Here is a 22365-nt window from a genome sequence, read left to right as displayed (position 1 = left end):
TTCTTTCAGATGTCATTATGCTTGTGAAAATTAGATAAAATTATATACGACAAAAATTATAAAATGAAAACTCATTATAAAGTCATTTTTTGTAAGAAATTGTTTAACAACCGAGTGTTTCTGATTTTTTCCAGGCCAATTGCCAATTCCTTTGATGTCATTATGCTTGTGAAAATTAGATAAAATTAGATAAGACAAAAATTATAAAATAAAAAATCATTATAAAATCATTTTTTGTAAGAAATTGTTTAATAGCGAGTATTTCTGATTTTTTCCAGGTCAATTACCAATTCCTTTATGCTTGTGAAAATTGGATAAAATTAGATAAGACAAAAATTATAAGATGAAAACTCATTATAAAATCATTTTTTTGTAAGATTGTTTAACGACAATTGTTTCTGATTTTTCAATTGGGGCTACAGTAGGGATGACAGAGAAAAGATTGGAGTTTGAAAGATGAAAGAGAAAGGGTTCAGAGGAATGAGAGAGGTTAGATTGGAGTGAGAAAGATGAAAGAGAAAGAGTTCAAAGGAATGAAGACAGGTGAGTAAGGGTTTGGGGGGTTTCTTTTTTTTTTTATTAAAATACCCTTAACCTTAAAACTTATAATTCATGATATATAAGGATATTTTTGTCTACTAAAACACGGTACACATTACTAAAATGTACCAACTGAAAAACAGACGTACGCGCGTTAGCAAACCCATATATATATATATATATATATATTATCCCTCGTATACATGTTTAAAAAATAGTATTTTAAAATATGTGAATATCCATAAATACATGCATACATTTAAAAAAATAATTTTTTATAAATTATAAAATAAAATCTAAATAAAATAAAAATATGTTTATATATAATATAATATAATATACATTAAATTAAATATAAATATAAATTAAATTTTAATTATTATTTTTTTTGCGTATAATAAATATCTATGATTATGAGTAACATGATACCTATATTTTATAAACGAGTATTAAAATATTCGTAAATATATAGATACCAACTATTTTTTACGATTTTATCTTAATATATCCATAAATACAAGTATTTTTTATTATTTTTAATTTTAATATATTCGAATAAATTATTATCAAAAATGATTTATTATTTTTATCTACATATTTTGCAAACAAATAATTTAAAAAAAAAAAGCTAATTTTAAATATAACTCAACCTTTATAAAATCAGTCTATAAAATATATTTATATTAATTTATATGTTTTAAATTCGTTTTTATCTGTAACCGTGAGTCTCCAACAAAATTAAATATTTAAATTATTTAAATATTACTTAATAACATTTTAGTCTTTAAAAAGGTCAAACTATCGATCTACATAATTAAAATAATAAATAGTTATGATCAAAAAATTATAAAAAATAATAAAATATTATTATTCGTAAATAATAAATTAATGTATCTTCAACTCAATTCAAATACATTTAACTTTTAAATTAATTTAATCACATTTAAATTATTTTTTTTAATAACTCGAGAGCTCATAAGATTAAACTCATTTTGATATCTCTATATTCTCAACATTTTGACATATCTATATTCTCTACATATCTTGGGAAGATGAAAAAAACTTGTATTAGACATGTGTTTGAAGACTTCAAATTGATAAGAAAATATAAAAGCGGCTTAATCCAGGTTCAGTCATTAAAGTTATTGGGCCTCAAAAACATGGTCAAGAAAATGTAATTCTAATGTCAGCCTAATACGCTTTGGGCTGCCTTAATTAATCTCAGTTTATGAAAACCACTTCAAAACATAATCAATAATCTCCAGAAAATAGTTTGGTGTAATAATATATTATAATATGCAAATGTTTTCTGATTTATCGAGTTTTTAAAATGGGTTTCTCATTTTGATAACAACATGCACCAGAGTATCAGATTACTAGTTGCATAAAGCTGTAGATATGCTAGATATTTATAGTGCTATTCATTTCCCAATGATGATGGTGAAGAAAATATTAACATTCAATCTCCCTCTCCAAATTCTAAATCTTCCCTAACAGCCTAAAACTAGGTACCTCTGTCTCGGCCTAATCATGATTAAGAACCTAACTAAATATCTGAGCTCACTTATTCGGAGCTAACTACTATGTAACATTGCATTGCTATTTGAATTATTGCCTTTGGTTTGGATTAAAGCTTGTAAAAGTACTGTTAGAGGTGAGTTTTTAAGCTTTACTCAACCCCACAAAACCGATAACGGTCCGATTGCGGGTGGAATAGAAGAATAAAATGCCCACTTAGAACTCGCTAGGATAGGCTCTAACCAGGTTCTGATACCATGTTAGAAGTGAGTTTTTAAGCCTAACTCAACCCCACAAAACCGGCTTGTAAGGCGAGGTTTGCACCTCACTTATATATTATAATTTGGTTTTATCTATAGTCGATGTGAGACTTCCAACACACCCCTTTCACGATGAGGTATAGACATCTCGTGCGTTATAATAGAAATTGAATGATCCGATAACGACCTGATTGCGGGTAGAATAGAAGAACAGAAAGCACTTTAAGTCTTATTATTCCTCTTCACTTTTTTAGAAAATTTAAAGTTTAAGGAAAACACCGTTATAAAAATAAAACTATCTATAATTTTCTACATCAATTACTTTATTCCCATATAATCATAAATATAAAGAGTATGTATTTTGAATAATCGACATTATACTTTATTTTAGTTGATAGAAAATTTAGTAGATATGGTTGTGATTATTATTTCATATTCTGGATGTCGTTTACAGCAGTATACAACATTACAAATTCTTGAAATAACCAATTAAGGTCAATTGTATTTTTAATTTAGTGAATTATACATGAATACATTGTTCTTAATTTATTTTATATTCTAAGTAGTTAGAGAGAAAAACATTATTTACGAAGAATCGAAGAAAATATAAATGAACAAATGATAAAAAAATTTAAAATCATATACAAATAAACTTATTGTACTATTAAAATAAATTAATTTAATATATATATATACACACACATGCGTGTGTGTGTGTGACTTACTTATTTATGTTTATGTTTTATTTAAGTTTATGTTTTAATGTTTGATTCTGACTGTTTCCTTTTTACAAGTTATTAGGAATACTAAAAAAAATTATTAATCTGTAAACGTATTCCAATCGTTAGTTATTACTAATTAATATATAAAATGCATATTGTACATGGATTTATAACTAATGTTATTTTAATAATATTAAAATATTCATTTTGTAACAGTAAAATAGTTAAACATATCTTAAAAACTAAATAAAAAACTATTTTTTTAATGATGCAAACTTTACAAAATACTATGCGGTTGGTATTTAGGAAAATAAATAAGTCATTCCAATACATAACTAAAAAAAGTATAGCTAAAGTTCATTCAGAAGGCAGTTGGTAAAAGGTATAGATATTATTAGATATATCAAAATAAAAAGTAAAGAATGTAATTAAAAAAAAAGTTGATGACATTTCAATTTGATTTTTTTAGTTATTTTAAGCTATATTAATTTTTTAAATTATAATTTATCTAAACAATAAAGTAACAAAATTACATTTTCCTAAAAAAAAAACTTTTTTCACATGCAGTGTTTTACTTTTGTATTTATTTGAGTATAAAAATAGTGTTTGTAATGTAATATTCCATTTTAAAATATTTAAATGCTAGAGTCATTTAAAATAATATTAAGTATATCAAAACTCCAAATCCAATCCATAAAATCAAAATTTATGGAGATTCCTTCGAGTATAATCGATGAAAACAAATTTTAATTACTATAATCGTAAAATAATAATATAAAATCTTGTATAGTTTTATATTTTAGACCCATGAAATGTTAAAAATTTCTTGAACTTCATGAGATTTCACGTGTAAGGGATATTGAAAAGTAATTAATCATAGCAAGTGGTGGGATCGAATTCTATATATATATAATAATAAAAAAAATATCAAAAGACCACACGAGAAAGTGCTACAAATTCTTTGACCATGCTTGAGACTGAGAGCTTAGTGAGCTTCACAATCACAATTGATTTTAGAACTATTGAGAATTATAAAAAAAATTATAATGAAAAATTGTTCTATATTTTGTTGAAAAAGACTACACTTATCTTAAATACTATCTTGATATCAAGTTTATTGAGAAGCATAATGCATTTATTTTTACACTGTTTCAGGTTTTAAACAGGTCTCTCTGTGAATTTATATATTGCGTATACTTCTTTTTATCTCACTTATTTTTCTGATTACTTGTGTTATTAAATAAATTGAAATAGGCCATTGGAATTAAAAATGATTTTTTACGTATAATCTCATTATTCCTAAAAAAAAAGTAGTATATATAGTTTATTCGAAACATAGAAGAAAAAAAAGAGCTGGTCGACCTAAAACCATTTCCATGCAAAAAAGAGAAAAAGATTTGTAAGGAAAGGTAAAAAATAATTACTAAATGGATTGTGCAATTGTATAACCTAATTATTGGATCTATTGTGCTAACAATTCATATATTGTTCTTCTTGTTTTTATATAAGTTTTTTTTTCTTTGATAACAGTGTTATATGTTTCTTCTACAGAAGATATATGTTCCACACAAAAAAAAATAATTGTTGATGGAAACCTTGATACCAAGATCAATTTAACATTTAAAAATATTTTGTATTAATATTGTAATATCTAAAAAATACAGTGTAAAACTATATAATAGAATGATCACATATAATAATATTACAGCTTAGTTCTTACACTAAAGTAGAGCGAACGCAAGTTTATGGCCAACTGGCCTTACAGAAAAAGTTACAAACTTAAACTGTACAGGAGTACAAGTCTGACCGACCGGTTTACAAAAGGAAAATACCGGACGGTCGTACCTAACAAAAGGGAAGGTGATCGAACGACCACCTTAAAACAACTAAACTATTGACCGAACGTCCTACTATTCGGTCTTAACTTCACCTCCACCAGATTTTCTTCCTCCAGCTCCTCTTCCAACTGAACGTCTCCTTCTGCTCACATCCACACGGATGATCATTGCAATGACAAAGACGGACGTACAAAACAAGACAAGACAGGAAATACAGGGTAAGCTTATGTAATTTAATTCATGCATAAACATACATTTCAAAGTATCCAACACACAAGATAAATTTCATCATACATATCATACAAAGCCTATTACTAGACTGACTATCTGGACTGTATGAAATCTGTGTAGCTACGGGCGTTCATGCACCCGGGTGATGTAGTAACTGGAATACTCTCATCAGCTGCCACCCGAGGTTAGTCCTATTTATTCAAAGTACCCCTAAGGACTGGACCTCCTGTCGTTTCCACACATGACCTACCCTCCTCTACGTGAGGACGAGTACCCACGAAACATCAGGATGAACTGCCAGCACTAGCATAACCACAATCATACTTTACAAATCTCAATTCTCATTCCTGAGTCGTTCCTCCCTGGAACGCTCGTACAAATCCACAACATTCCATTCATCTCATATTTTCTTCATCTTTCATTATCAATCTTCTCAAATTCATCGTTCATTACCAATAAGTTAAATTTCATCTTTACTCAAAGATTCTTACGGATACCCGATACCGAATATTCAATCCTCACTCAGAACGAGGACGAACACTTGGAACGAGACAGAGAAATCTCCCGTTCCATAATAGAATAAGACAGAGGTGACTACTATTTGTTTGAGAAAGAACCCGGGTGTAATCATATATAACAGAAACAACTTAGAACGATCGTTACTTGATCAGTGAGCCAATTAGATGAACTGACCCTTGAGAGTTCTAACCGAACACCGAAAGAACCATGCCAAATACTAAAGCTCTAAGCCGGAACTAAATGGATGTATACACTTCAAGACCTTCAGAGAAAAATACTTAAAAGGATTCACATTAATAAACCGATTTCCAGTTAATGACCGAACACGGTAAAGAGAAAACTCTATTGAAGTTGGACAAACGCTATTTTCATCAAGATATATTATAAAAGGAATAAGAACGGTCGTTTGATGTAAGACCAAGCACCATTCAGACGATCGCTTGGTGAAAGACCAAGCACTACTCATAACGATCGCTTGGTGTAAGACCAAGCACCACTCAGACGATCACTTGGTGTAAGACCAAGCACCACTCAGAACGATCGCTTGGTGTAAGACCAAGCACTACTCAGGACGATCGTTTGGTGTAAGACCAAGCATCACTCAGACGATCGCTTGGTGTAAAACCAAGCATTACTCAGACGATCACTTGGTGTAAGACCAAGCATCACTCAGAACGATCACTTGGTGTAAGACCAAGCATCACTCAGACGATCACTTGGTGTAAGACCAAGCATCACTCAGAACGATCGCTCATGCACAGTATTTCGAAATAAAGACGATCGTCCTAACTAAGATTCTTCCCAAATGAAAGAATACAAGTCTAACCAAGGTTACTAGTATTACCGAACGGTCAATGACCGTTCAATGACAAACGTACATTATCATAGGGAAATTTCATATCCAGGACTCATTTATCTTCCGCTCATTTCTCAATACATAATTTCATAACTTTATAAATTCGTATCATAATAAATTTTTCATGCTTCATACAATCCATATCATAGTAATTAATCATATTCCATATAAACAAGCATATCAGCATCCATACTTTATATACATTCAACCACTCAGCAACATGCATTCATTATCAACGAACGTACAAACGAACATACAATTAAATTAGATAAGCTTCCCTTACCTCAGAGCGTGAACGAACGTCCTAGAGACAAAAATACAGTTCGTTCTGACTACAAATCCTTCTACTCTCAACGCTCAACAACTCTTCGAACTAAAATTAAACAACAAACCAAAATGGTTCAGAATGAGAATATGAACCCATGCAACCGGAACTTGGTTTGCATGTATCAGAGAACGAACGACTAACTAGAAAAGAACTTACCAGTTCAGAACTCGAAACTGATCAGTTCAAACTGAAGCTCTTGACGCCGAGAGTGCTTCTACGGTGCCTGAACAGAGATCGGAGTAGAGAAATGGTGAGATTTGGTAGAGAGAAGGGAGAGCTTTTAGAGAAAAGGAGGAGAAATGAAATTATCAGAGTTTTGAGGAAGACGGGTGCATGCAGAGAGTGGCGTGAGTTTTCCTAGAATTCAAAGTTTTACTTTCCACCTCAAAACAGACGTTCGCTCACCTGCCAATACCTGCCCTCTACCAGTTAAGTGTCAAGCCTCTATTTTGACACATAAATTCCACTAAAAATGAAACCTGAGTGGATTTTTATGGTTCTGACAAATATTAAATCAAAATATTTAATCGTAAATTGATCTGAATAATTTTTAAAACTTACAACTACTTTTTTTGTAAATCTAAAAAAAAAACTAAGATGATGATAAATTAAACATAGATATTAGATTAATTTTAAAGTTCTTACAGAAAAAGTTAATGCGGCCATTAAAAGTATCGAAGTGTGTAAAAAAAAGTATTCTTATCTAACTAGAAATTTATATAGAATATTATCGACGATATATTTATAATTGTTATATAAATACTAAAGGTGATTCCATATAATCTTATCTAAAAAATATTATTATAATGCTTTTAAATATCTATAATTCAAAACTTTTTAAATACAAAAAAAAAACTAAATTTGACTTTAAGTATAGAATTTTGCTTACAACTTTAGACATTCTTTAGAAATATGAGATTATATGTTTCTTTGGTGTGCATATTGTTTTAAGTTTTTTTTTTCTTCCTAATGAAGAGCATATTTTACTTACTATAAATGAACAAAAGTATTAGAAAAATTAAAATTATTTGTATATATTATTATTGAACTAAGTTGGTTAATTAAGAGTATATTAAACGGAAAAGTAATTAAGATTTGTCTGTTGCATGAAAGTATTAAAAAATGACCTAAAGTTGGTAGCATGTGATGTGAGTTAGAATGTGAAATGACTATGGAGTTTTGGACTCACAGTCTTTATGTTATGGGGTATCCTCTGCCCTTTTTGTCTCGTTGACCTCCTACTTCCATCAATTCACCAAACCAAAAAAATAAATAAAAAATTCAACTCATATAAAATGTTACTGTGTTGTTGAGTAAGTGTAGAAAAGATGAAAAAAGTTAATAAATAATTGAAACTACTGTTCTAAATAGTTAATAAATAATTTGATTTAATATTGATTAAATCACATATAAAACCCCTCAAACGTCAACATATGATATTCTCATCTTACACAACTAGTAAAATTTAAAAATATTTACAAAAGTCCTGAAAGTATACAAAAATATATTTATAAATCACGAAATATAAAATATTCGGATCAATCAAGATTATTCTTTATTTTCCAATCTTTTCAGTGGTGAGACCTGTTAAAGAAAATGTCTCCAGCATTTAATAGCAAAACTAAAAAGAAAAATGATTTTTATAGCATGTTATAAAGTACACTCTCACTCTATTTATTTTCCAGCTACAATTATATGGACCATTAATTTAGTTATTGCAAGATATATCGAATTAGATGAATTTAAGATTGGTAATTTTATTATGGGTTGAAATAAAAATAAATTGATTTAATATGTTTATGTTTTTATAAAATATTTTTGTAATTTGGTAATTTATTATGGGTTGGTAGATTGATTGATTTAAAGATATTTTATTTTTTTAATTATTTTATATATTTATTATTGTGTAATTAAAATAAATTGATTACATTTATTTTTTTAATTATAAAAAATGTTTGTCTATTTTAGTAAACATTATTATAATATGTAATTTGACAAACAAAATAAACATTTAAATTATTTAAACATTATTAAACAACATATTATAATTTAAAAAAAAAATGTATTCTCAACTTAAAAATACTAAAAGAATATTGATAAAATAATAATAAAAGATTATTGATGATAAGTTATAAGTTAATTTTTTTCGACTCAATTCCAATTTATTTAACTCATAATAACAAACATTGATTTTTTTAACCCAATATAATTTTCTTTTATAGATAAATGTTAATGGTTAATATTTTTGTTAATGTAGGAAGTTATTCAAAACATCTTCCACTTTCCATTCTCTATTCTAAACTTCCCAAACCAATTTATAGATCTTGTATAAATATTAGTGGGAGAGTTAAACTCATACCATCTCTCATCATTCATTAAACTTTATAATTAAGTTTTATAACTTTTATTCAATCTAATTTAAATTCGTGATCAGTCTAATTAAGTGATTAGTTTTAATCCTTATTAATATATGTAATTGAAAATACAGTAGAAGATAAATAGGGTGACAAATGTGATGTTAAGAGAATAATAAAAGATGTAATTAAAAGAAAAAAATAACTAGATATATCTTTTTAAAAAAACAATTATTGATAATTTCGTACTAATAATAAGATTATTCGACAGTAAATTTTTCTTTAGAAAGAAAGATGAACATCATTTAGATAATTTATTTATTTATTTGGTAAACAGCTACTAATTGTGATGGTATGGCAAGTTAAATGGATGAAAGAAGCTGAGTGTGACTAATTCAGAGGTTTAACCTAATTCTGATTCCCAGCCTCTGAGTACAGAGACAAAGACGTTGTTAAGGTCAACGACCCTTTCCCTTCTTCGATCAAACGATTACGTCATCCTCCACGTCACTCACACATTCGGTAATAAGAAATTTAAAATTGTGTAATAATTTCTTGCGTTACAGTCTGCATAATTCACAGGTGTTTAAATGCAGACATTTGCACTCACTGAACCATTCATTTATCTTCATTCCTTCAATCAGTTTTCTCATTACCAACAACGACAAAACTCCTTTCGTTCCACCATGTTCGAACACTCTGCAACTGCTTCACCCCTTCCTTCATCTTCTTCTCTCTTCCCTCACCTCACTCATTTCGACACCCTCTCCCAGCTCAACAACTCCGACACCAGTTACTGCTACCACAACAACAGTACCAGTAACTGTAGCAGTGGCTATAGCAGTTATGGTGGCTCTCCCACTTCTGTTCCTACTCCCACCTTTATGCAGAGGAGTGTCAGTAGTAACTCCTTCAACTACACCAACAATGGCACTCACCACCCTCTCTCTGCTTTCTTCGCTGAATTGCTCGACTCCCATGATGCTCCTGTTCGGAGAGTTTGCAGTGCTGGTGATCTCCAGGTACATTTTTTTCTTCTTCATTTCATGCACTCACTGTCACATGTTGTGCAGATCACTCTGTGAAGAATCTTTGTTCTGTGTGCAAACTGGTTTTGTTGGGTGTGCGAACTGGTTAAGTAAGAACTCTGGTAGGTTGAAAAGACCGTGACAGAAAAAAAAAAAGACGATAAATTGCAGACTTGAAAAATTCAACTTTGATCATGATATCTCCTGTGTACCCTTCTACTCTTTCACTTCAAACTTTATTTTCAGCTTAAAATTATTGTACCGTTTGTTTCTGAGTAGTCAAGTTTTGCGAGACACTGGTACGTAATAAGGACTGGTGAATAGGTAAAGCGTAACCGTGAATGAAAGGAGTTTGATTTAATGTATCAAAGAATAGAAGACTAGTGTGTTCATCGAATCCTGTGTGGCTATGTTCAATTGATTTGATCACCGAGGTAGATTGTTTTAGTACTAGAATTTTATGTCAAACAGAATCAGGAAGATTCTTTATATTGTTTTTTGCTTATGCTTACTTCCTCTTTATTATCTGTAGCAACGTGATTTTTATTTTATTTTGATAATTTTTTATAATATGGAACGTTTTGTTCAGGGGATTAATGGAATTCAACACAATCACCTCTCGGATAGTCCGTTGTCAAGCGAAAGCAGTATGATTATAGAAGGTATGAACAGAGCTTGTAGATATAGCCCAGAGGAGAAGAAGGTGAGAATTGAGAGATACAGAAGCAAGAGGAACCAGAGGAATTTCAACAAGAAAATCAAGGTTCACTTTTTTTTTTTAAATGTTTTGACTCACACTCACTGTTTTGATCATGTTTACTTACTTAGAGTAGCTTTCAATGTTTCTGTTGTGAATAGAGTCCTCTGCTGCATCTGCATCAACCAAAAATATATATTCCAAAAGGACCACAAATCTAAGAATATAGTGGACAACACTGTGCTTGGCTTCATGATCTATGATTAAAAATAAAATCATGTCCAAGGTTGAATTACAAGTTAAGAGACACAGTTAAAAGATAATCCACATGACAAAATCCTGATTAAGAATAGAAGTGAAACATTTTCTATATAACAGGACAGGAATTTGACAATTTGTTCCCCACACTCTCTGCTTGATAACAGGACCAGAATTTAGTTAAGCATGAAAATCTTCCCACAGATTTTGTCTTATTCTTTAAGATTACTGCCAGGCTCAATCAAACGTGTAATTAACAACATGCCCTTTATATTACACCTCAGTTTATAGTGCAATGTTATAATGTTTTCAACGGATGAAAAAACTAGAGTGAAAATGTTAACTTCTCTTCTTTTTCCATTGAATCAGTATGCTTGTAGGAAAACATTGGCAGACAGCAGGCCACGCATCAGAGGAAGGTTTGCAAGGAATGACGAAATTGACAAGAACACTTCAATTCAGTGGAGCCAAAGTGGTGGAGACGAAGAGGATGAAGAAGATGAGAATTGGTTCACCATCTTAGATTCCTTAGTTGCTGCAAATTTTGCTCAAGAGTCTCAAGGCAGTTGTTCCTCCTTTGGTGTATTCTATTAGAATAATTGCATGTTTGATAAGATACCCCAGTTGTTTTTCCATTTGTTTTCCATGTTCAAAGAAGCACTGTGGTGCACTTTGTTTAGGTTAGATCAAAGTAGTAATGTAAATATAGTTCTCCGAGTCGTCAATGCAATTATTATTAGCCTTTTAATCTAGGGTGATGTTTTTGAGTGCCCTGTAACTTTTTATAGGATTCAGCATCAATGTATTATTGGATGAAAACTTTGGCAATAGTTGTTGTACTTGTGGTTAAAGTCTGCAGCATGTATTATCACATCCCTTTTGTTGAAGCACTTCCTTGAAAAGAGAATAGAAAGTGACCATCACTTGCATTGCACTCTGAGGGGATGTACCTATCACTTTTTTCTCACTGTGGATTTGGGACACAACAACAATCAAACCTTCCCAATTTGTTTTCAACTTCAACCACATTGTCATGCCAATGAAGCAGTTCTTTTACCTTCAGAATTATTCATGGCCTTGCATACTTGTCACATATTTCAAACTTTAATCATTATTAGTCTAAAATATTTTATCAAACACATTCATATCAGAAACATTCGTAGAGATAAGTTAAGCTTAAAGTTTTTGCTGAATGCTTCCAGGTGTCCATTAACTCATTGCCTTAAAGATTTGGTTAGAATAATGTCAATCCCTATAATTAGACTCATATCTCATTGGTGTTTGTATCTCCCTAGTGAACTTTTTCTTCAATAAAATATTTTATCAAACACCTTCTTATTGTATCGGTATTAACTTTGATATCTTTGTTATTCCGAGACTCTAATGTTATACTTTATTATTACAAATGTGATACTATTTAAAATGAAAAAAATAACTAAACTAAGTTTTATTGATTTATTTTGATACATGATCCTATAGGTTTTGCTCATCCTTAGCGAGAACAGGAAGAAGAATGAAACAGAAGGTAGATGTGGCGTGTTGCCATATCTTAATAAATGTTGAGGTTTTAATGCTCCGAAAAGGACTGAAGAGTCAAAAAGGTTGGAGGCATAACACAACATAAGGCATAAGCAATGTCCTTTGAAGGTTCCAGCTTTTGAACAATGCACTTTGGCTGGAACAGTGAAGCCATGGGTCAAAATCACTTCCACAAGACATGCTTCGTGCGTTTTCTGGTCAAAGACACAACACATTCATAACAATCTTAATGGGATTCAAGGATTATGATTAACCCACCACCTATCCTTCAAAAAATAACTCATTTCAAATAAAAGTAATCTTAGTTTATTTGATTAAATTCGACCATCATTATCATTATTTAAAACAATATTGCCATTCATTATAAAATGTATTGTAGGTGTCATTTGTATGACAAATGCAATATTCATATAATGTATGGTCTCCTTATAATGTATAAATCTTTTAATTTATATTATATATTATTCATCTTACTTATTTTTAATTATATGTCAACTTTCAACTATATTAAATTTCTATCAGAACATACATATTTACTTATAAGATTCATTACAACAAGATTAGAGTTTAATTTCACAATAATTAGTAAACCACAAATTAAAAAAAAAAAACATAATTTAGTTTTAAAATTTTAAACATATTCCATGCAAGTTCTTATAAATGTCCATGATATAAATATTGTCTCATCCTTAAGAAAGCATCAATAAAGAACTAATGCTTTATTAAATATGAATGAGTCTACACTTTTTGACAACCAAGTGTGTGTAAATATTTGAAATAAATTGTTTTATGGGCATGTTCTAGCATGCAAAGCAAGCAACCTCCATTTTTCTATTGTTTGCTTTTCATGGTCTCTTTTCCTTTCAGAATATTTAACTTCAACCCAGAATTAATTAGCTACTGTTTTCTACTTTTTACTCATCATTACTTAGGAGTTAGGAGGTCATAGATACTACCCGAACAAGTTGTGAAATTCAGGGCTAATACAAAATATATAGTATCTCCATAGCAAATCTCTTTTGAGCACTGTTTAAAAAGTAATAATAAAAAACATTAATAAAAAAAATAAAATATTCTCATACACTGTCTTAATCACACACACAAATAGTCATACATAATAAATAAGACCATTTATAGAAAATATTTTTAAAACATTATTAAGGATAATTTATCGTTAATTATAAAAAAAACTGCAGTAATTAACAATACACACCCATTCAATTCATCCAAAAATATTATTTTTTTAATTTCACAAGCCATGAATAACTTTAAAAAGTAATACAATTTAACAAGTATAAAAAACCTGCATAATTAATCAAGATTCAAATTTGAAATTAACGGATAAAAACTAGAAGAATTTGAAAATGAATGGAAAATATAGGGTTATGAAAATGGTGTTCCTCTCTGAAAGCTAGAAAAAGGCTACCTACAGCTTCTGAGGTAACAATCAAAGGTGGGAGGACGGCCATGTTCATCTTTCTTTCTTTCTTTTTCAGCCGGCGGTGTGTTAGCCACTAGGTTAATGGCCTCCATTTAATATCCATAAATTGCAACAAAATTACAAGTAAAGTGAAACCAAATTATTGTTACTCTTTATTTTTGTTTCCTACTTATTTTTATCTTTGGCTACGTGCTATTTAAAAATAATATAATGATCATTTGTTTTTTTTTTTAAAAAAAAGAATTAAAATTGTGTTAAAGAGTTTTGAGCAATGACAAACCTTAACACCCAAACTTTTAGGATCCACCGTTTTTTACACTTTTTCTCCTTAGAGTCAAAACAGAAGTTAACGTTGTTGGTAATTATGTATAATGCAGATTCATATTGTGCAAGGCAAAAGTGATATGGTTGTAATATTGAATTAGATTTAAAATATTTTTTAACATAATATTAAAGTTATAAGTTAGAATTTATGGTAATGAAAATTATTGTTTATTGAATTTATTGTTTTATGTGTTATCTAATAATTATAGTTAGGTCATCGTGTAATGTTTAAAAGTATATATATTTTAATTAATTTTTGATATCTAATTAAGTTGCTATGAAAGGTGTTGTACCATACGTCCGTATGGATGTACAGAGAAAGACCGACTAGATAAAAGTAGGTGGACGAATAGTCTCGATCCATATGTACCCTTTAACATTATCTCTAATCAAGTTTATCGGTAAGCATTACTTATTAAGTATTGAGTCACGATTACAACTTTGTTAATCATAAGTTCGTTTTGAAAACTATGAATACAAGTCTAAGATAAGAAGGTAGATGATTGCATTTATTGTGAATTTAAGATTTTACTGTCACACTCGTTAAGTTATATTACTGACTTGAGTGTTAAAGTGTCTTTGACAAGTATCTACCCATACAGTTTGGAACTTTAACTTGGTGAACAAGGAAAATTTTGATTAAGTACGTTTAGAACAACTTAAGGAGATCATGAGAAAAGTGTGAAAGGGCGTTTAATAGAGATTATTGACCTCACTCTCAAACTATGTATAAATAATAAACTCGAACTAACTTTGTAATGTATTGTTTTGACCTCAAAACTTTAAAATTATAAGTCAAAATCTATTGTTAATTTTAAAATTAAACTTCTTATATTAATATATACACATATAGTTGTAAATGGAGTATGGTTGGAGGCAAAAAAGCAAGGGGTGGGTGATGAATTATGGGAGCCCCACCCGAGAGGTTGTTCTAGAGAAGAAAGAATAAAGAAGTGGATGATATAGGGATAATGGATGGCATTATAATGATGTAGTACTATAGCTAGCTATAAAATGAGACATGTACAACTACAACTACAAGGTTGGAAAAGGGTTTCTTAATTAATGATGATTGAGTAAGAAGATCATGTGAGAGGGGCCACTCCAAAATGAAAAGAAAACTATATATGTGTGTGTGTGGTACAAGTGTTGCTCCAGAAACCAAGCATCAAAGTTATAAATATGGTAAAAATATTAACAGCACATGCCTACCAATTTCAATTTGGTCCGACCACTACTTGGAAACTTCTCTCCTTTCACGACAGGGGTCTCACCACAACATCTACAATTTCACAACAAAAGTTTCGGTGAGTTTTCATTACTTTGGTTCCGCTTTTCACTAGATTTAAGTCTCTCTTAATATTCAAAGGCTGTTTACATATATATTTAATCAACAAGTATTTTTTTACAAGGTATGAGAATTTTCAAATAAACTTAAATTAAATATTATTATAATCTTTAACATCTTAATTATACTCATACTCTAAAACTCATCAATTATTTGTTTTAACATAAAATTTTATTTAAAAAATTACAAAGCATATAGAGAACACATGAGAAAAAATTACATAGTTTGATAATTTGAAGCCTATAAATATGTATTGAGTTTAATACTTATTGATAATATTGGTTTTTATTGGTTTAAAGTTTAAGGTATTTTGTTCATTAATACATTAATATAAAATATGTTCATTACGTCTCTTCATTTATGTCTGAGATAAATAAATTAGTCGTAAAAAAATGTACAGTAATATTTTTGTAATTAAGTTGTTAAAATTTACTTTTTGACCTATAATTGTTAAATGTTAAAGTTAGATTTTATATCTTAACTTGTGCATGTCACACATAAATTTGTTTAAAAAATTATATTGTGCTCATTTTTTCTTCACTTTTTACACTGTGGAAACAAAAACTCAAATACATGAATAGAAGTATTGTGTGGTGCCTGTGTGTTTAAAAGTTGTGATTTTTACTATTGAAGTTGGTTTTTCTCATTTTCTCCCTTGTGTACGACTGTTTTAATTTATCTATATAATTTTGATTTTGTAAAATTTACTAAAACTAGATAAAAAATTATATTTAAATGTATAATGAACTTTAAGTCTAATTTAACTCTACAAAATCAATTTATAAAATAAAATTTTTATATTATAAATTAGTCTTATTTGTAGTATATGTGAATTGTCAAAATTTAGTGGTTAAAAAATTTTAAATGGTTATAAATTTTAATTTATACATCAAAAAAAGACACTTCTAAAATAAAAATTATTGGAAATTGAAGTTTCACAATTTTAAAAATTTCAATCATTTCCATAATTTTTATTTTATTTTCGTAATATTATTTTAACCAATTTTCTATACTTTACTTGTTTATTTGAGATACACATACTAGTTACAAAATTATGAAACTTTTAGTGTGTATTCTTTTAGTGTATAGAAATGGTCTAAATTACACATTATCATATATGAAAAGACGTAAGTTTACCTTTATTATGTATGCATCATAAATTTACATCCGATATTTTACCATATGCAAATTTATGTCTTCACAGTTACGTTTGACTTAAGTCAAACATAAAAAAAAAAATTAAAATATAAGATATAAATATTTTTTATGTTAGTCATAATTGGGAGATAGCTATTAGCTTAAAAAAAAGACAATATAACTTTTTGACTTTCCATTAATATTTGTAATGATGATTTTTAAAAATGTATTTTTCTATTAACTACACTTCAAAAAATTTCTAAGGAAATCAAACTCAATTCCATTTGAATAAACTTAATACCGTTGTAAAAGTTTGCTTACATGCATTCATAATTAATTGACATTAATTATCTAATTTATAAACTTGGTATAAGAGAATTATCATTTCAACGTATAAGTTTAATGCTTTTATAAAATAAATTAAGTCTATATATTTTGACAAGAAATTAGCATTTCATTAAATTATTAAAATTCATGAGTTTTGACTAAATTTAACTTACACACTTATCAATATGTTAAATATTTTAAATTTTAATATACATTTTCATTAAGGTAGCATCAAACGTAAAACAATTGACAGTTTCTAATAAATTTAAGTAAAAAGTTAAATTCTACCAAATTAGTTCAATTCCTAAACTGTTATATTGTAATTCTGTATGCTAAAATTTATGCAAGATATTTATAAGTACACGATTTGATGGAAAAAAAATTATATTACAAATAACATATTATCTGATAGACTAAAGTGACAAAATGAAGTATAATTTTTTTTTTTAAATTATATGAACATAATGAATGTACTTCAAGCATGAAAAACACGAAAAATATAAAATACAAGGGTGTTTTTTTGTTTAGAATGATGGGAAAAAAACTAGGGCAAGATAGTGGAAAAGTAATCAAATGACAAATAATAGAAAATATTATTTTTATTTTCCTTTTTCTTGTTTTCTCTCCAAATTCAAAGTATGTGTCAACAAATGTCAATCAAATGGTTGAAGTGGTCAATAAAATATTTCCAAGACTCATGTATATGGAATTTTAAAAAACTATGGAAATTTAAGTGTGAGTCCAAGTTGATAGAAATGAGAGAGTAGAACCTTATATAAAGGTGAAAAATTCATTAACTCATTATCTTAAGGTTTTAGACAAAGAGTGATGTCAATCTATTATATGGTTGGACTCAAATCTCATTAGTATTGTGTCTCCTCGGTAAACCTCCTCCTCAATAGACCCAACAATGATATTAGAGTCGATGGTTTGTCTTGATGACCGACTCAGATGAACGACGATACGAAAGGTTGATTTAGAATGAATTACTAAATTGTGACAATAAAAATAATAACTAAATATATTTTAGTATTATGTAATAAAAAGGTACGAGATAATATAAAATTATAAAAAGTAAACTAAAAAGTTTAAAATTAAGGTAAAAATAACATTACATGTCATATAAAGAATAAAAAGCAATTAAGTAGATAGAACGTACATACATTTAATATTCGTGGGCCTTAACATTACAAACGCTGGGCTATTGCGTTCATCTCCACAATTACTATTTGTACCCACAACAATAAGAAGAAACAATTCAAACATTATTCACCATTGTCACTAATGCTACAGTTATGGCTGCTGCCGTCATCGTCACGCTGGTGCAGAGGAAGAACAAAAATAGGAGAATGCTGCATGCAAAGAAGAGAGAAAATGCAAAAAAAAAAAAGGAAAGATATTCTGAAAAGTTTTTCCAAAACATATTTAATGTGTTCTGAAAAGCTCTTTTTGAAACAAATATCATGTAGAAATATTCTAAAAAAACTCCTATAAGATATTTTACGTATTCTAGAAAGTTTATTATCTAGGAACTTAAGTAAAAAAATCTTGTTCTGTTTTTTTAGATTTGTTGTATTGTTACATTAACGGACAATATACTTGACATAGTTTATGTTAATGAAAAACATTCATGCAAAGTTATACACGATATATAAAGTCAAGTTGGTGTTGTTAAAACTTAGAATACAATTTACACACACTTTTGTATGGAGAATAATACTTTGCCTTATTAAATCAGAACAACATGGCTTTTATAAGCCTTTATATGAAAAAATCGAAAAATTGATCCTAAATGCATGGCTATAAAGTAGGTTACTCACAATTACAAAATAGCTAGCTAGCTATAAGATTATTTCATTGAGAAAAATGAGCTTTATTTAATTAAAAACATAAATAAACTGAATTCCTCCCTTAAGCTCTAGTTTATTGTGGTAGTGTTGACTACTTTAAGTTTTTGTCGAATCACCTTAAATTGTTCAAGTTTCACAACTTCAGTCATTATACCAGTCACTTGTTAATGAATATTGAAGTATTTCAATTGAACCACGTGATCATTTATTATATCTCTAAGAAAGTGAGATCTCATTGTAATGTGCTTACTGTGCTCATGAAAGATAAGATTTTTAGACATAATGAAGTTGTTGTTGTTGGAGTGCAAACAAAGTCCCACATTGAGTGAAATAAGGACTGATCAAGGGTTTATATACACATAGATATCTCCAATGATAAGAGGCCTTTTGGAGTGGTACCAAAAGCAAACTCGTGAGGGCTTGGCCCAAAGCGGACAATATCTTATCATGTGTGGAGTTCGTCGAACCTCCCCAAGAGTCAGAGACTGTGTTAATAATCCAAGAACGAGTGTATTGGTGTCAAGAGTAGTGGGATCCATGTGAAAATTCAATCAAAGGAGGGAAGAAGGATGAGTGGAAATGGAAACATCATCCAAGGAGCTTTACAGTTTTTGATGAGAATATTTTTAAGGATTGACAAATTAAGATGATGGTCATTTTTGGCTCTTAAGATGTATTAGATGTGATTGTGAGTGGTGTTAAAAATCGTTGGCGGAAAGCAATAAAGGAAGGCGATAATAATTTTAAGAACTAACAAAAACTTGACAATAAGTCTATTTTCTTCTTTATCAGTGTGTTAGTTGGTAAAGAAATTTCTTTATAAGAGATTATGAGTTGTGTCAAGACTAAATAATTTATCCTCAATGCAATCCGATTCAATATAAAGTTAGAAGAGAAGTGAGATGGATACAGAGAAAGAAGACAGATAGAGATTACAAACAAGTTGATGAAAATAACTTAGAAAAGAGATTTCTTTATCTTTAAACTCTTCACTCTACCTCTTTTCCTTCCCTTGTTCTCACACATGAAATACCATAAAATAAATAAATGTACAAAAATCTTGAAATCCTTATGTTGGAGGAAGTTATCACCACCACCAATTTTGGTGGTGATACCAGTGAAGATGATCGCGCTTAGTATATCTAAATCATAAGTTAGCATGAGTATTTTATTATCTTTGTGGAAAGAGAAAATTTGTTCTTCAAAGTCCATCTTACGAAGCAACAGGTGGAAAAAAAATTATCACAAGGTGTTGATGGTGATGATGCACATGGATGTAAAACTATAAAGACATGAAGTGATAGAAAATCCATGAGAAGAGAAGTCTAGTGGAGAAAAAAAAAGGGATTGGAATAAAAAGTAAAGTTGTGGAGAAAAAAAGATAGGTGAGTGACAAAAATAACAAGATTAAAGAGAAAATTATTTAAGTAAGTATTATTAACTTAAATTATAATATTATTATATATTTATATTTTTAAATAATATAATACATAAAACTCAAATTTTTAAATTACTTTTTTTTTATTTTAACAAAATTTGCCATCCAACCTAATTTGACTACTAGTTCGGTTAAAAATTTCATAAATGTTAAATATTTTTTTATATGGATTTATGACATTCTTTTATCTACAGAAGACTTAACTACAAAATTTATTATTACGTCATTAGTCTTATTCATTGAGTATTTTACTGATCGATTGGTAGCTAACTAGTGAACTATCGAGATGATATTCCACTGCACAATTTATCTAGTTCGGTAGAGTTGAAAGAGAACGAAAAATAGTAAAAAGATAATAAAACGAATGGGAGAAAATAATTTGATAATAAAATAACAGCAAAAATAGGAAAAAGAGTAAAATCCAAAAAAATATGTTTTTGGTAAAAGTAAAAGAAAAGCACACAAATAATCACAACACATGACCTAATCAACCACGACACAAATTTTTAAACAAAACGAATTTATTTTTAACTTATTTATTATGCCAATAGTATTAATAAATAAATGAATAAAATTAACAAAATAATATTTTTTTATCGACCAAACTGTTTCCATTGACTTAATTTCTTTTTTCCTTTCAATTCAATCAGAGAAATATATAAGAATAATAATTTTCTTCGCATTGAAAACGTAATTTAAATCTGTGATTCTAATAAAACATGGATGGGTAAGGCGTTTTTTGCTTGGCGGCATACCAAAGCCCCAAAAATATTAAAACCCGCCAACACCAAAGTCATCCTTTCATTAAACGAGCCAGGCCACGTGATCGATCCACACCGAGTCTCTTTTCGCATCTTCATCGTAGATTAAAAAATATCAACGGTACACAACGCACTTGCAAACCTAGCACACGGATCGACACACTGTCACTGACTCCTTATAAAAACGGATCGACATCCAAATCCACATAATACAACAACACGCAGAGCTTCTTCTTCAACTCTTCAACGTAGGTAAATCAATTTCCCTAATACTTAATTTGCAGATTATCAGTTAATTTATTCAATTTCTGGTGCTAAATCTATTTTTCTGATTTTGTTTAGAATTTAATTTGACTCGGTTGAGGTTTTATTCAAGAAGATGTCTGGAAGAGGAAAGGGGGGCAAGGGATTGGGAAAGGGAGGAGCTAAACGTCACCGTAAGGTGCTTCGCGATAACATTCAGGGAATAACGAAGCCGGCGATTCGGCGTTTGGCTCGCAGAGGTGGTGTGAAGCGTATCAGCGGTTTGATTTATGAGGAGACCCGTGGGGTTCTCAAGATCTTCTTGGAGAACGTGATCCGTGACGCTGTTACTTACACGGAGCATGCGAGGAGGAAGACGGTTACTGCTATGGATGTTGTTTATGCTCTGAAGAGGCAGGGAAGGACTCTCTATGGATTTGGGGGTTAGGGTTTTGGATTTTATGTCGCTTGATTTTCCTCTTTGGGGAAAAGTCTTGCTGTCAAGAAAAGAAATGGCAAGGATTGAAGTTAGGTTTTGGTTTTCTTTGTTGTCTTTGTAGTTGAAAGGGTAAGGCTAGGTGTGATTATCAGATATATGTTTTGGTGATAGGTGTTTTACTTTGTTTTGTTGGTTCTGTGATGTGCTGTAACTACTTTTGATGGAATTGAGAATTGTATCAGATTTCAGTTCCCAGTTCATTGCATATCCAATTTGGGTAGCATTATATTTTCTCTTCTGATTAAGAGCATTGATAATCAGTATCTTCAAAATCTAGACTTTTGGATGTGGAAGAAAAGATAGAAAAGA

The 22365-nt window shown here is 29.4% G+C and overlaps 2 protein-coding genes across 3 annotated transcripts; both read left to right on the top strand.

The window, feature by feature from the left end:
* Positions 1 to 9802: 9802 nt before the first annotated feature.
* LOC108333572 (zinc finger protein CONSTANS) lies at positions 9803 to 12285 on the top strand. Its single transcript, XM_017569040.2, has 3 exons — positions 9803 to 10188; positions 10784 to 10957; positions 11519 to 12285. The coding sequence occupies exons 1-3, from the start codon at positions 9853 to 9855 to the stop codon at positions 11741 to 11743; spliced, it is 735 nt and encodes a 244-aa protein (XP_017424529.1). The 5' UTR covers positions 9803 to 9852; the 3' UTR covers positions 11744 to 12285.
* A 9156-nt stretch (positions 12286 to 21441) lies between these two features.
* LOC108334453 (histone H4) lies at positions 21442 to 22256 on the top strand. 2 transcript variants are annotated; one of them, XM_017570308.2, is made up of 2 exons: positions 21442 to 21566; positions 21657 to 22256. In XM_017570308.2, exon 2 carries the CDS (start codon positions 21694 to 21696, stop codon positions 22003 to 22005), a length of 312 nt encoding a protein of 103 aa, XP_017425797.1. In that variant the 5' UTR covers positions 21442 to 21566; positions 21657 to 21693; the 3' UTR covers positions 22006 to 22256. The 2 variants fall into 2 exon arrangements, with proteins under 2 accessions (XP_017425797.1, XP_017425798.1); XM_017570309.2 differs by having other exon boundaries at positions 21497 to 21562.
* Positions 22257 to 22365: the final 109 nt, after the last annotated feature.

This window comes from Vigna angularis, chromosome 11, assembly GCF_016808095.1.
Source record: "Vigna angularis cultivar LongXiaoDou No.4 chromosome 11, ASM1680809v1, whole genome shotgun sequence".
Classification (NCBI taxonomy): domain Eukaryota; kingdom Viridiplantae; phylum Streptophyta; class Magnoliopsida; order Fabales; family Fabaceae; genus Vigna; species Vigna angularis.
The sequence above is the reverse complement of the archived record's forward strand: the minus strand, read 5'-3'. Positions and strand labels throughout refer to the sequence as shown.

Coding starts and splice junctions, on each gene's coding strand:
- LOC108333572 (XM_017569040.2), top strand. CDS start 9,853: ATGTTCGAACACTCTGCAACTGCTTCACCCCTTCCTTCATCTTCTTCT. Junction 10,189..10,783: donor GCAGTGCTGGTGATCTCCAG/GTACATTTTTTT, acceptor CGTTTTGTTCAG/GGGATTAATGGAATTCAACA. Junction 10,958..11,518: donor ATTTCAACAAGAAAATCAAG/GTTCACTTTTTT, acceptor CCATTGAATCAG/TATGCTTGTAGGAAAACATT.
- LOC108334453 (XM_017570308.2), top strand. CDS start 21,694: ATGTCTGGAAGAGGAAAGGGGGGCAAGGGATTGGGAAAGGGAGGAGCT.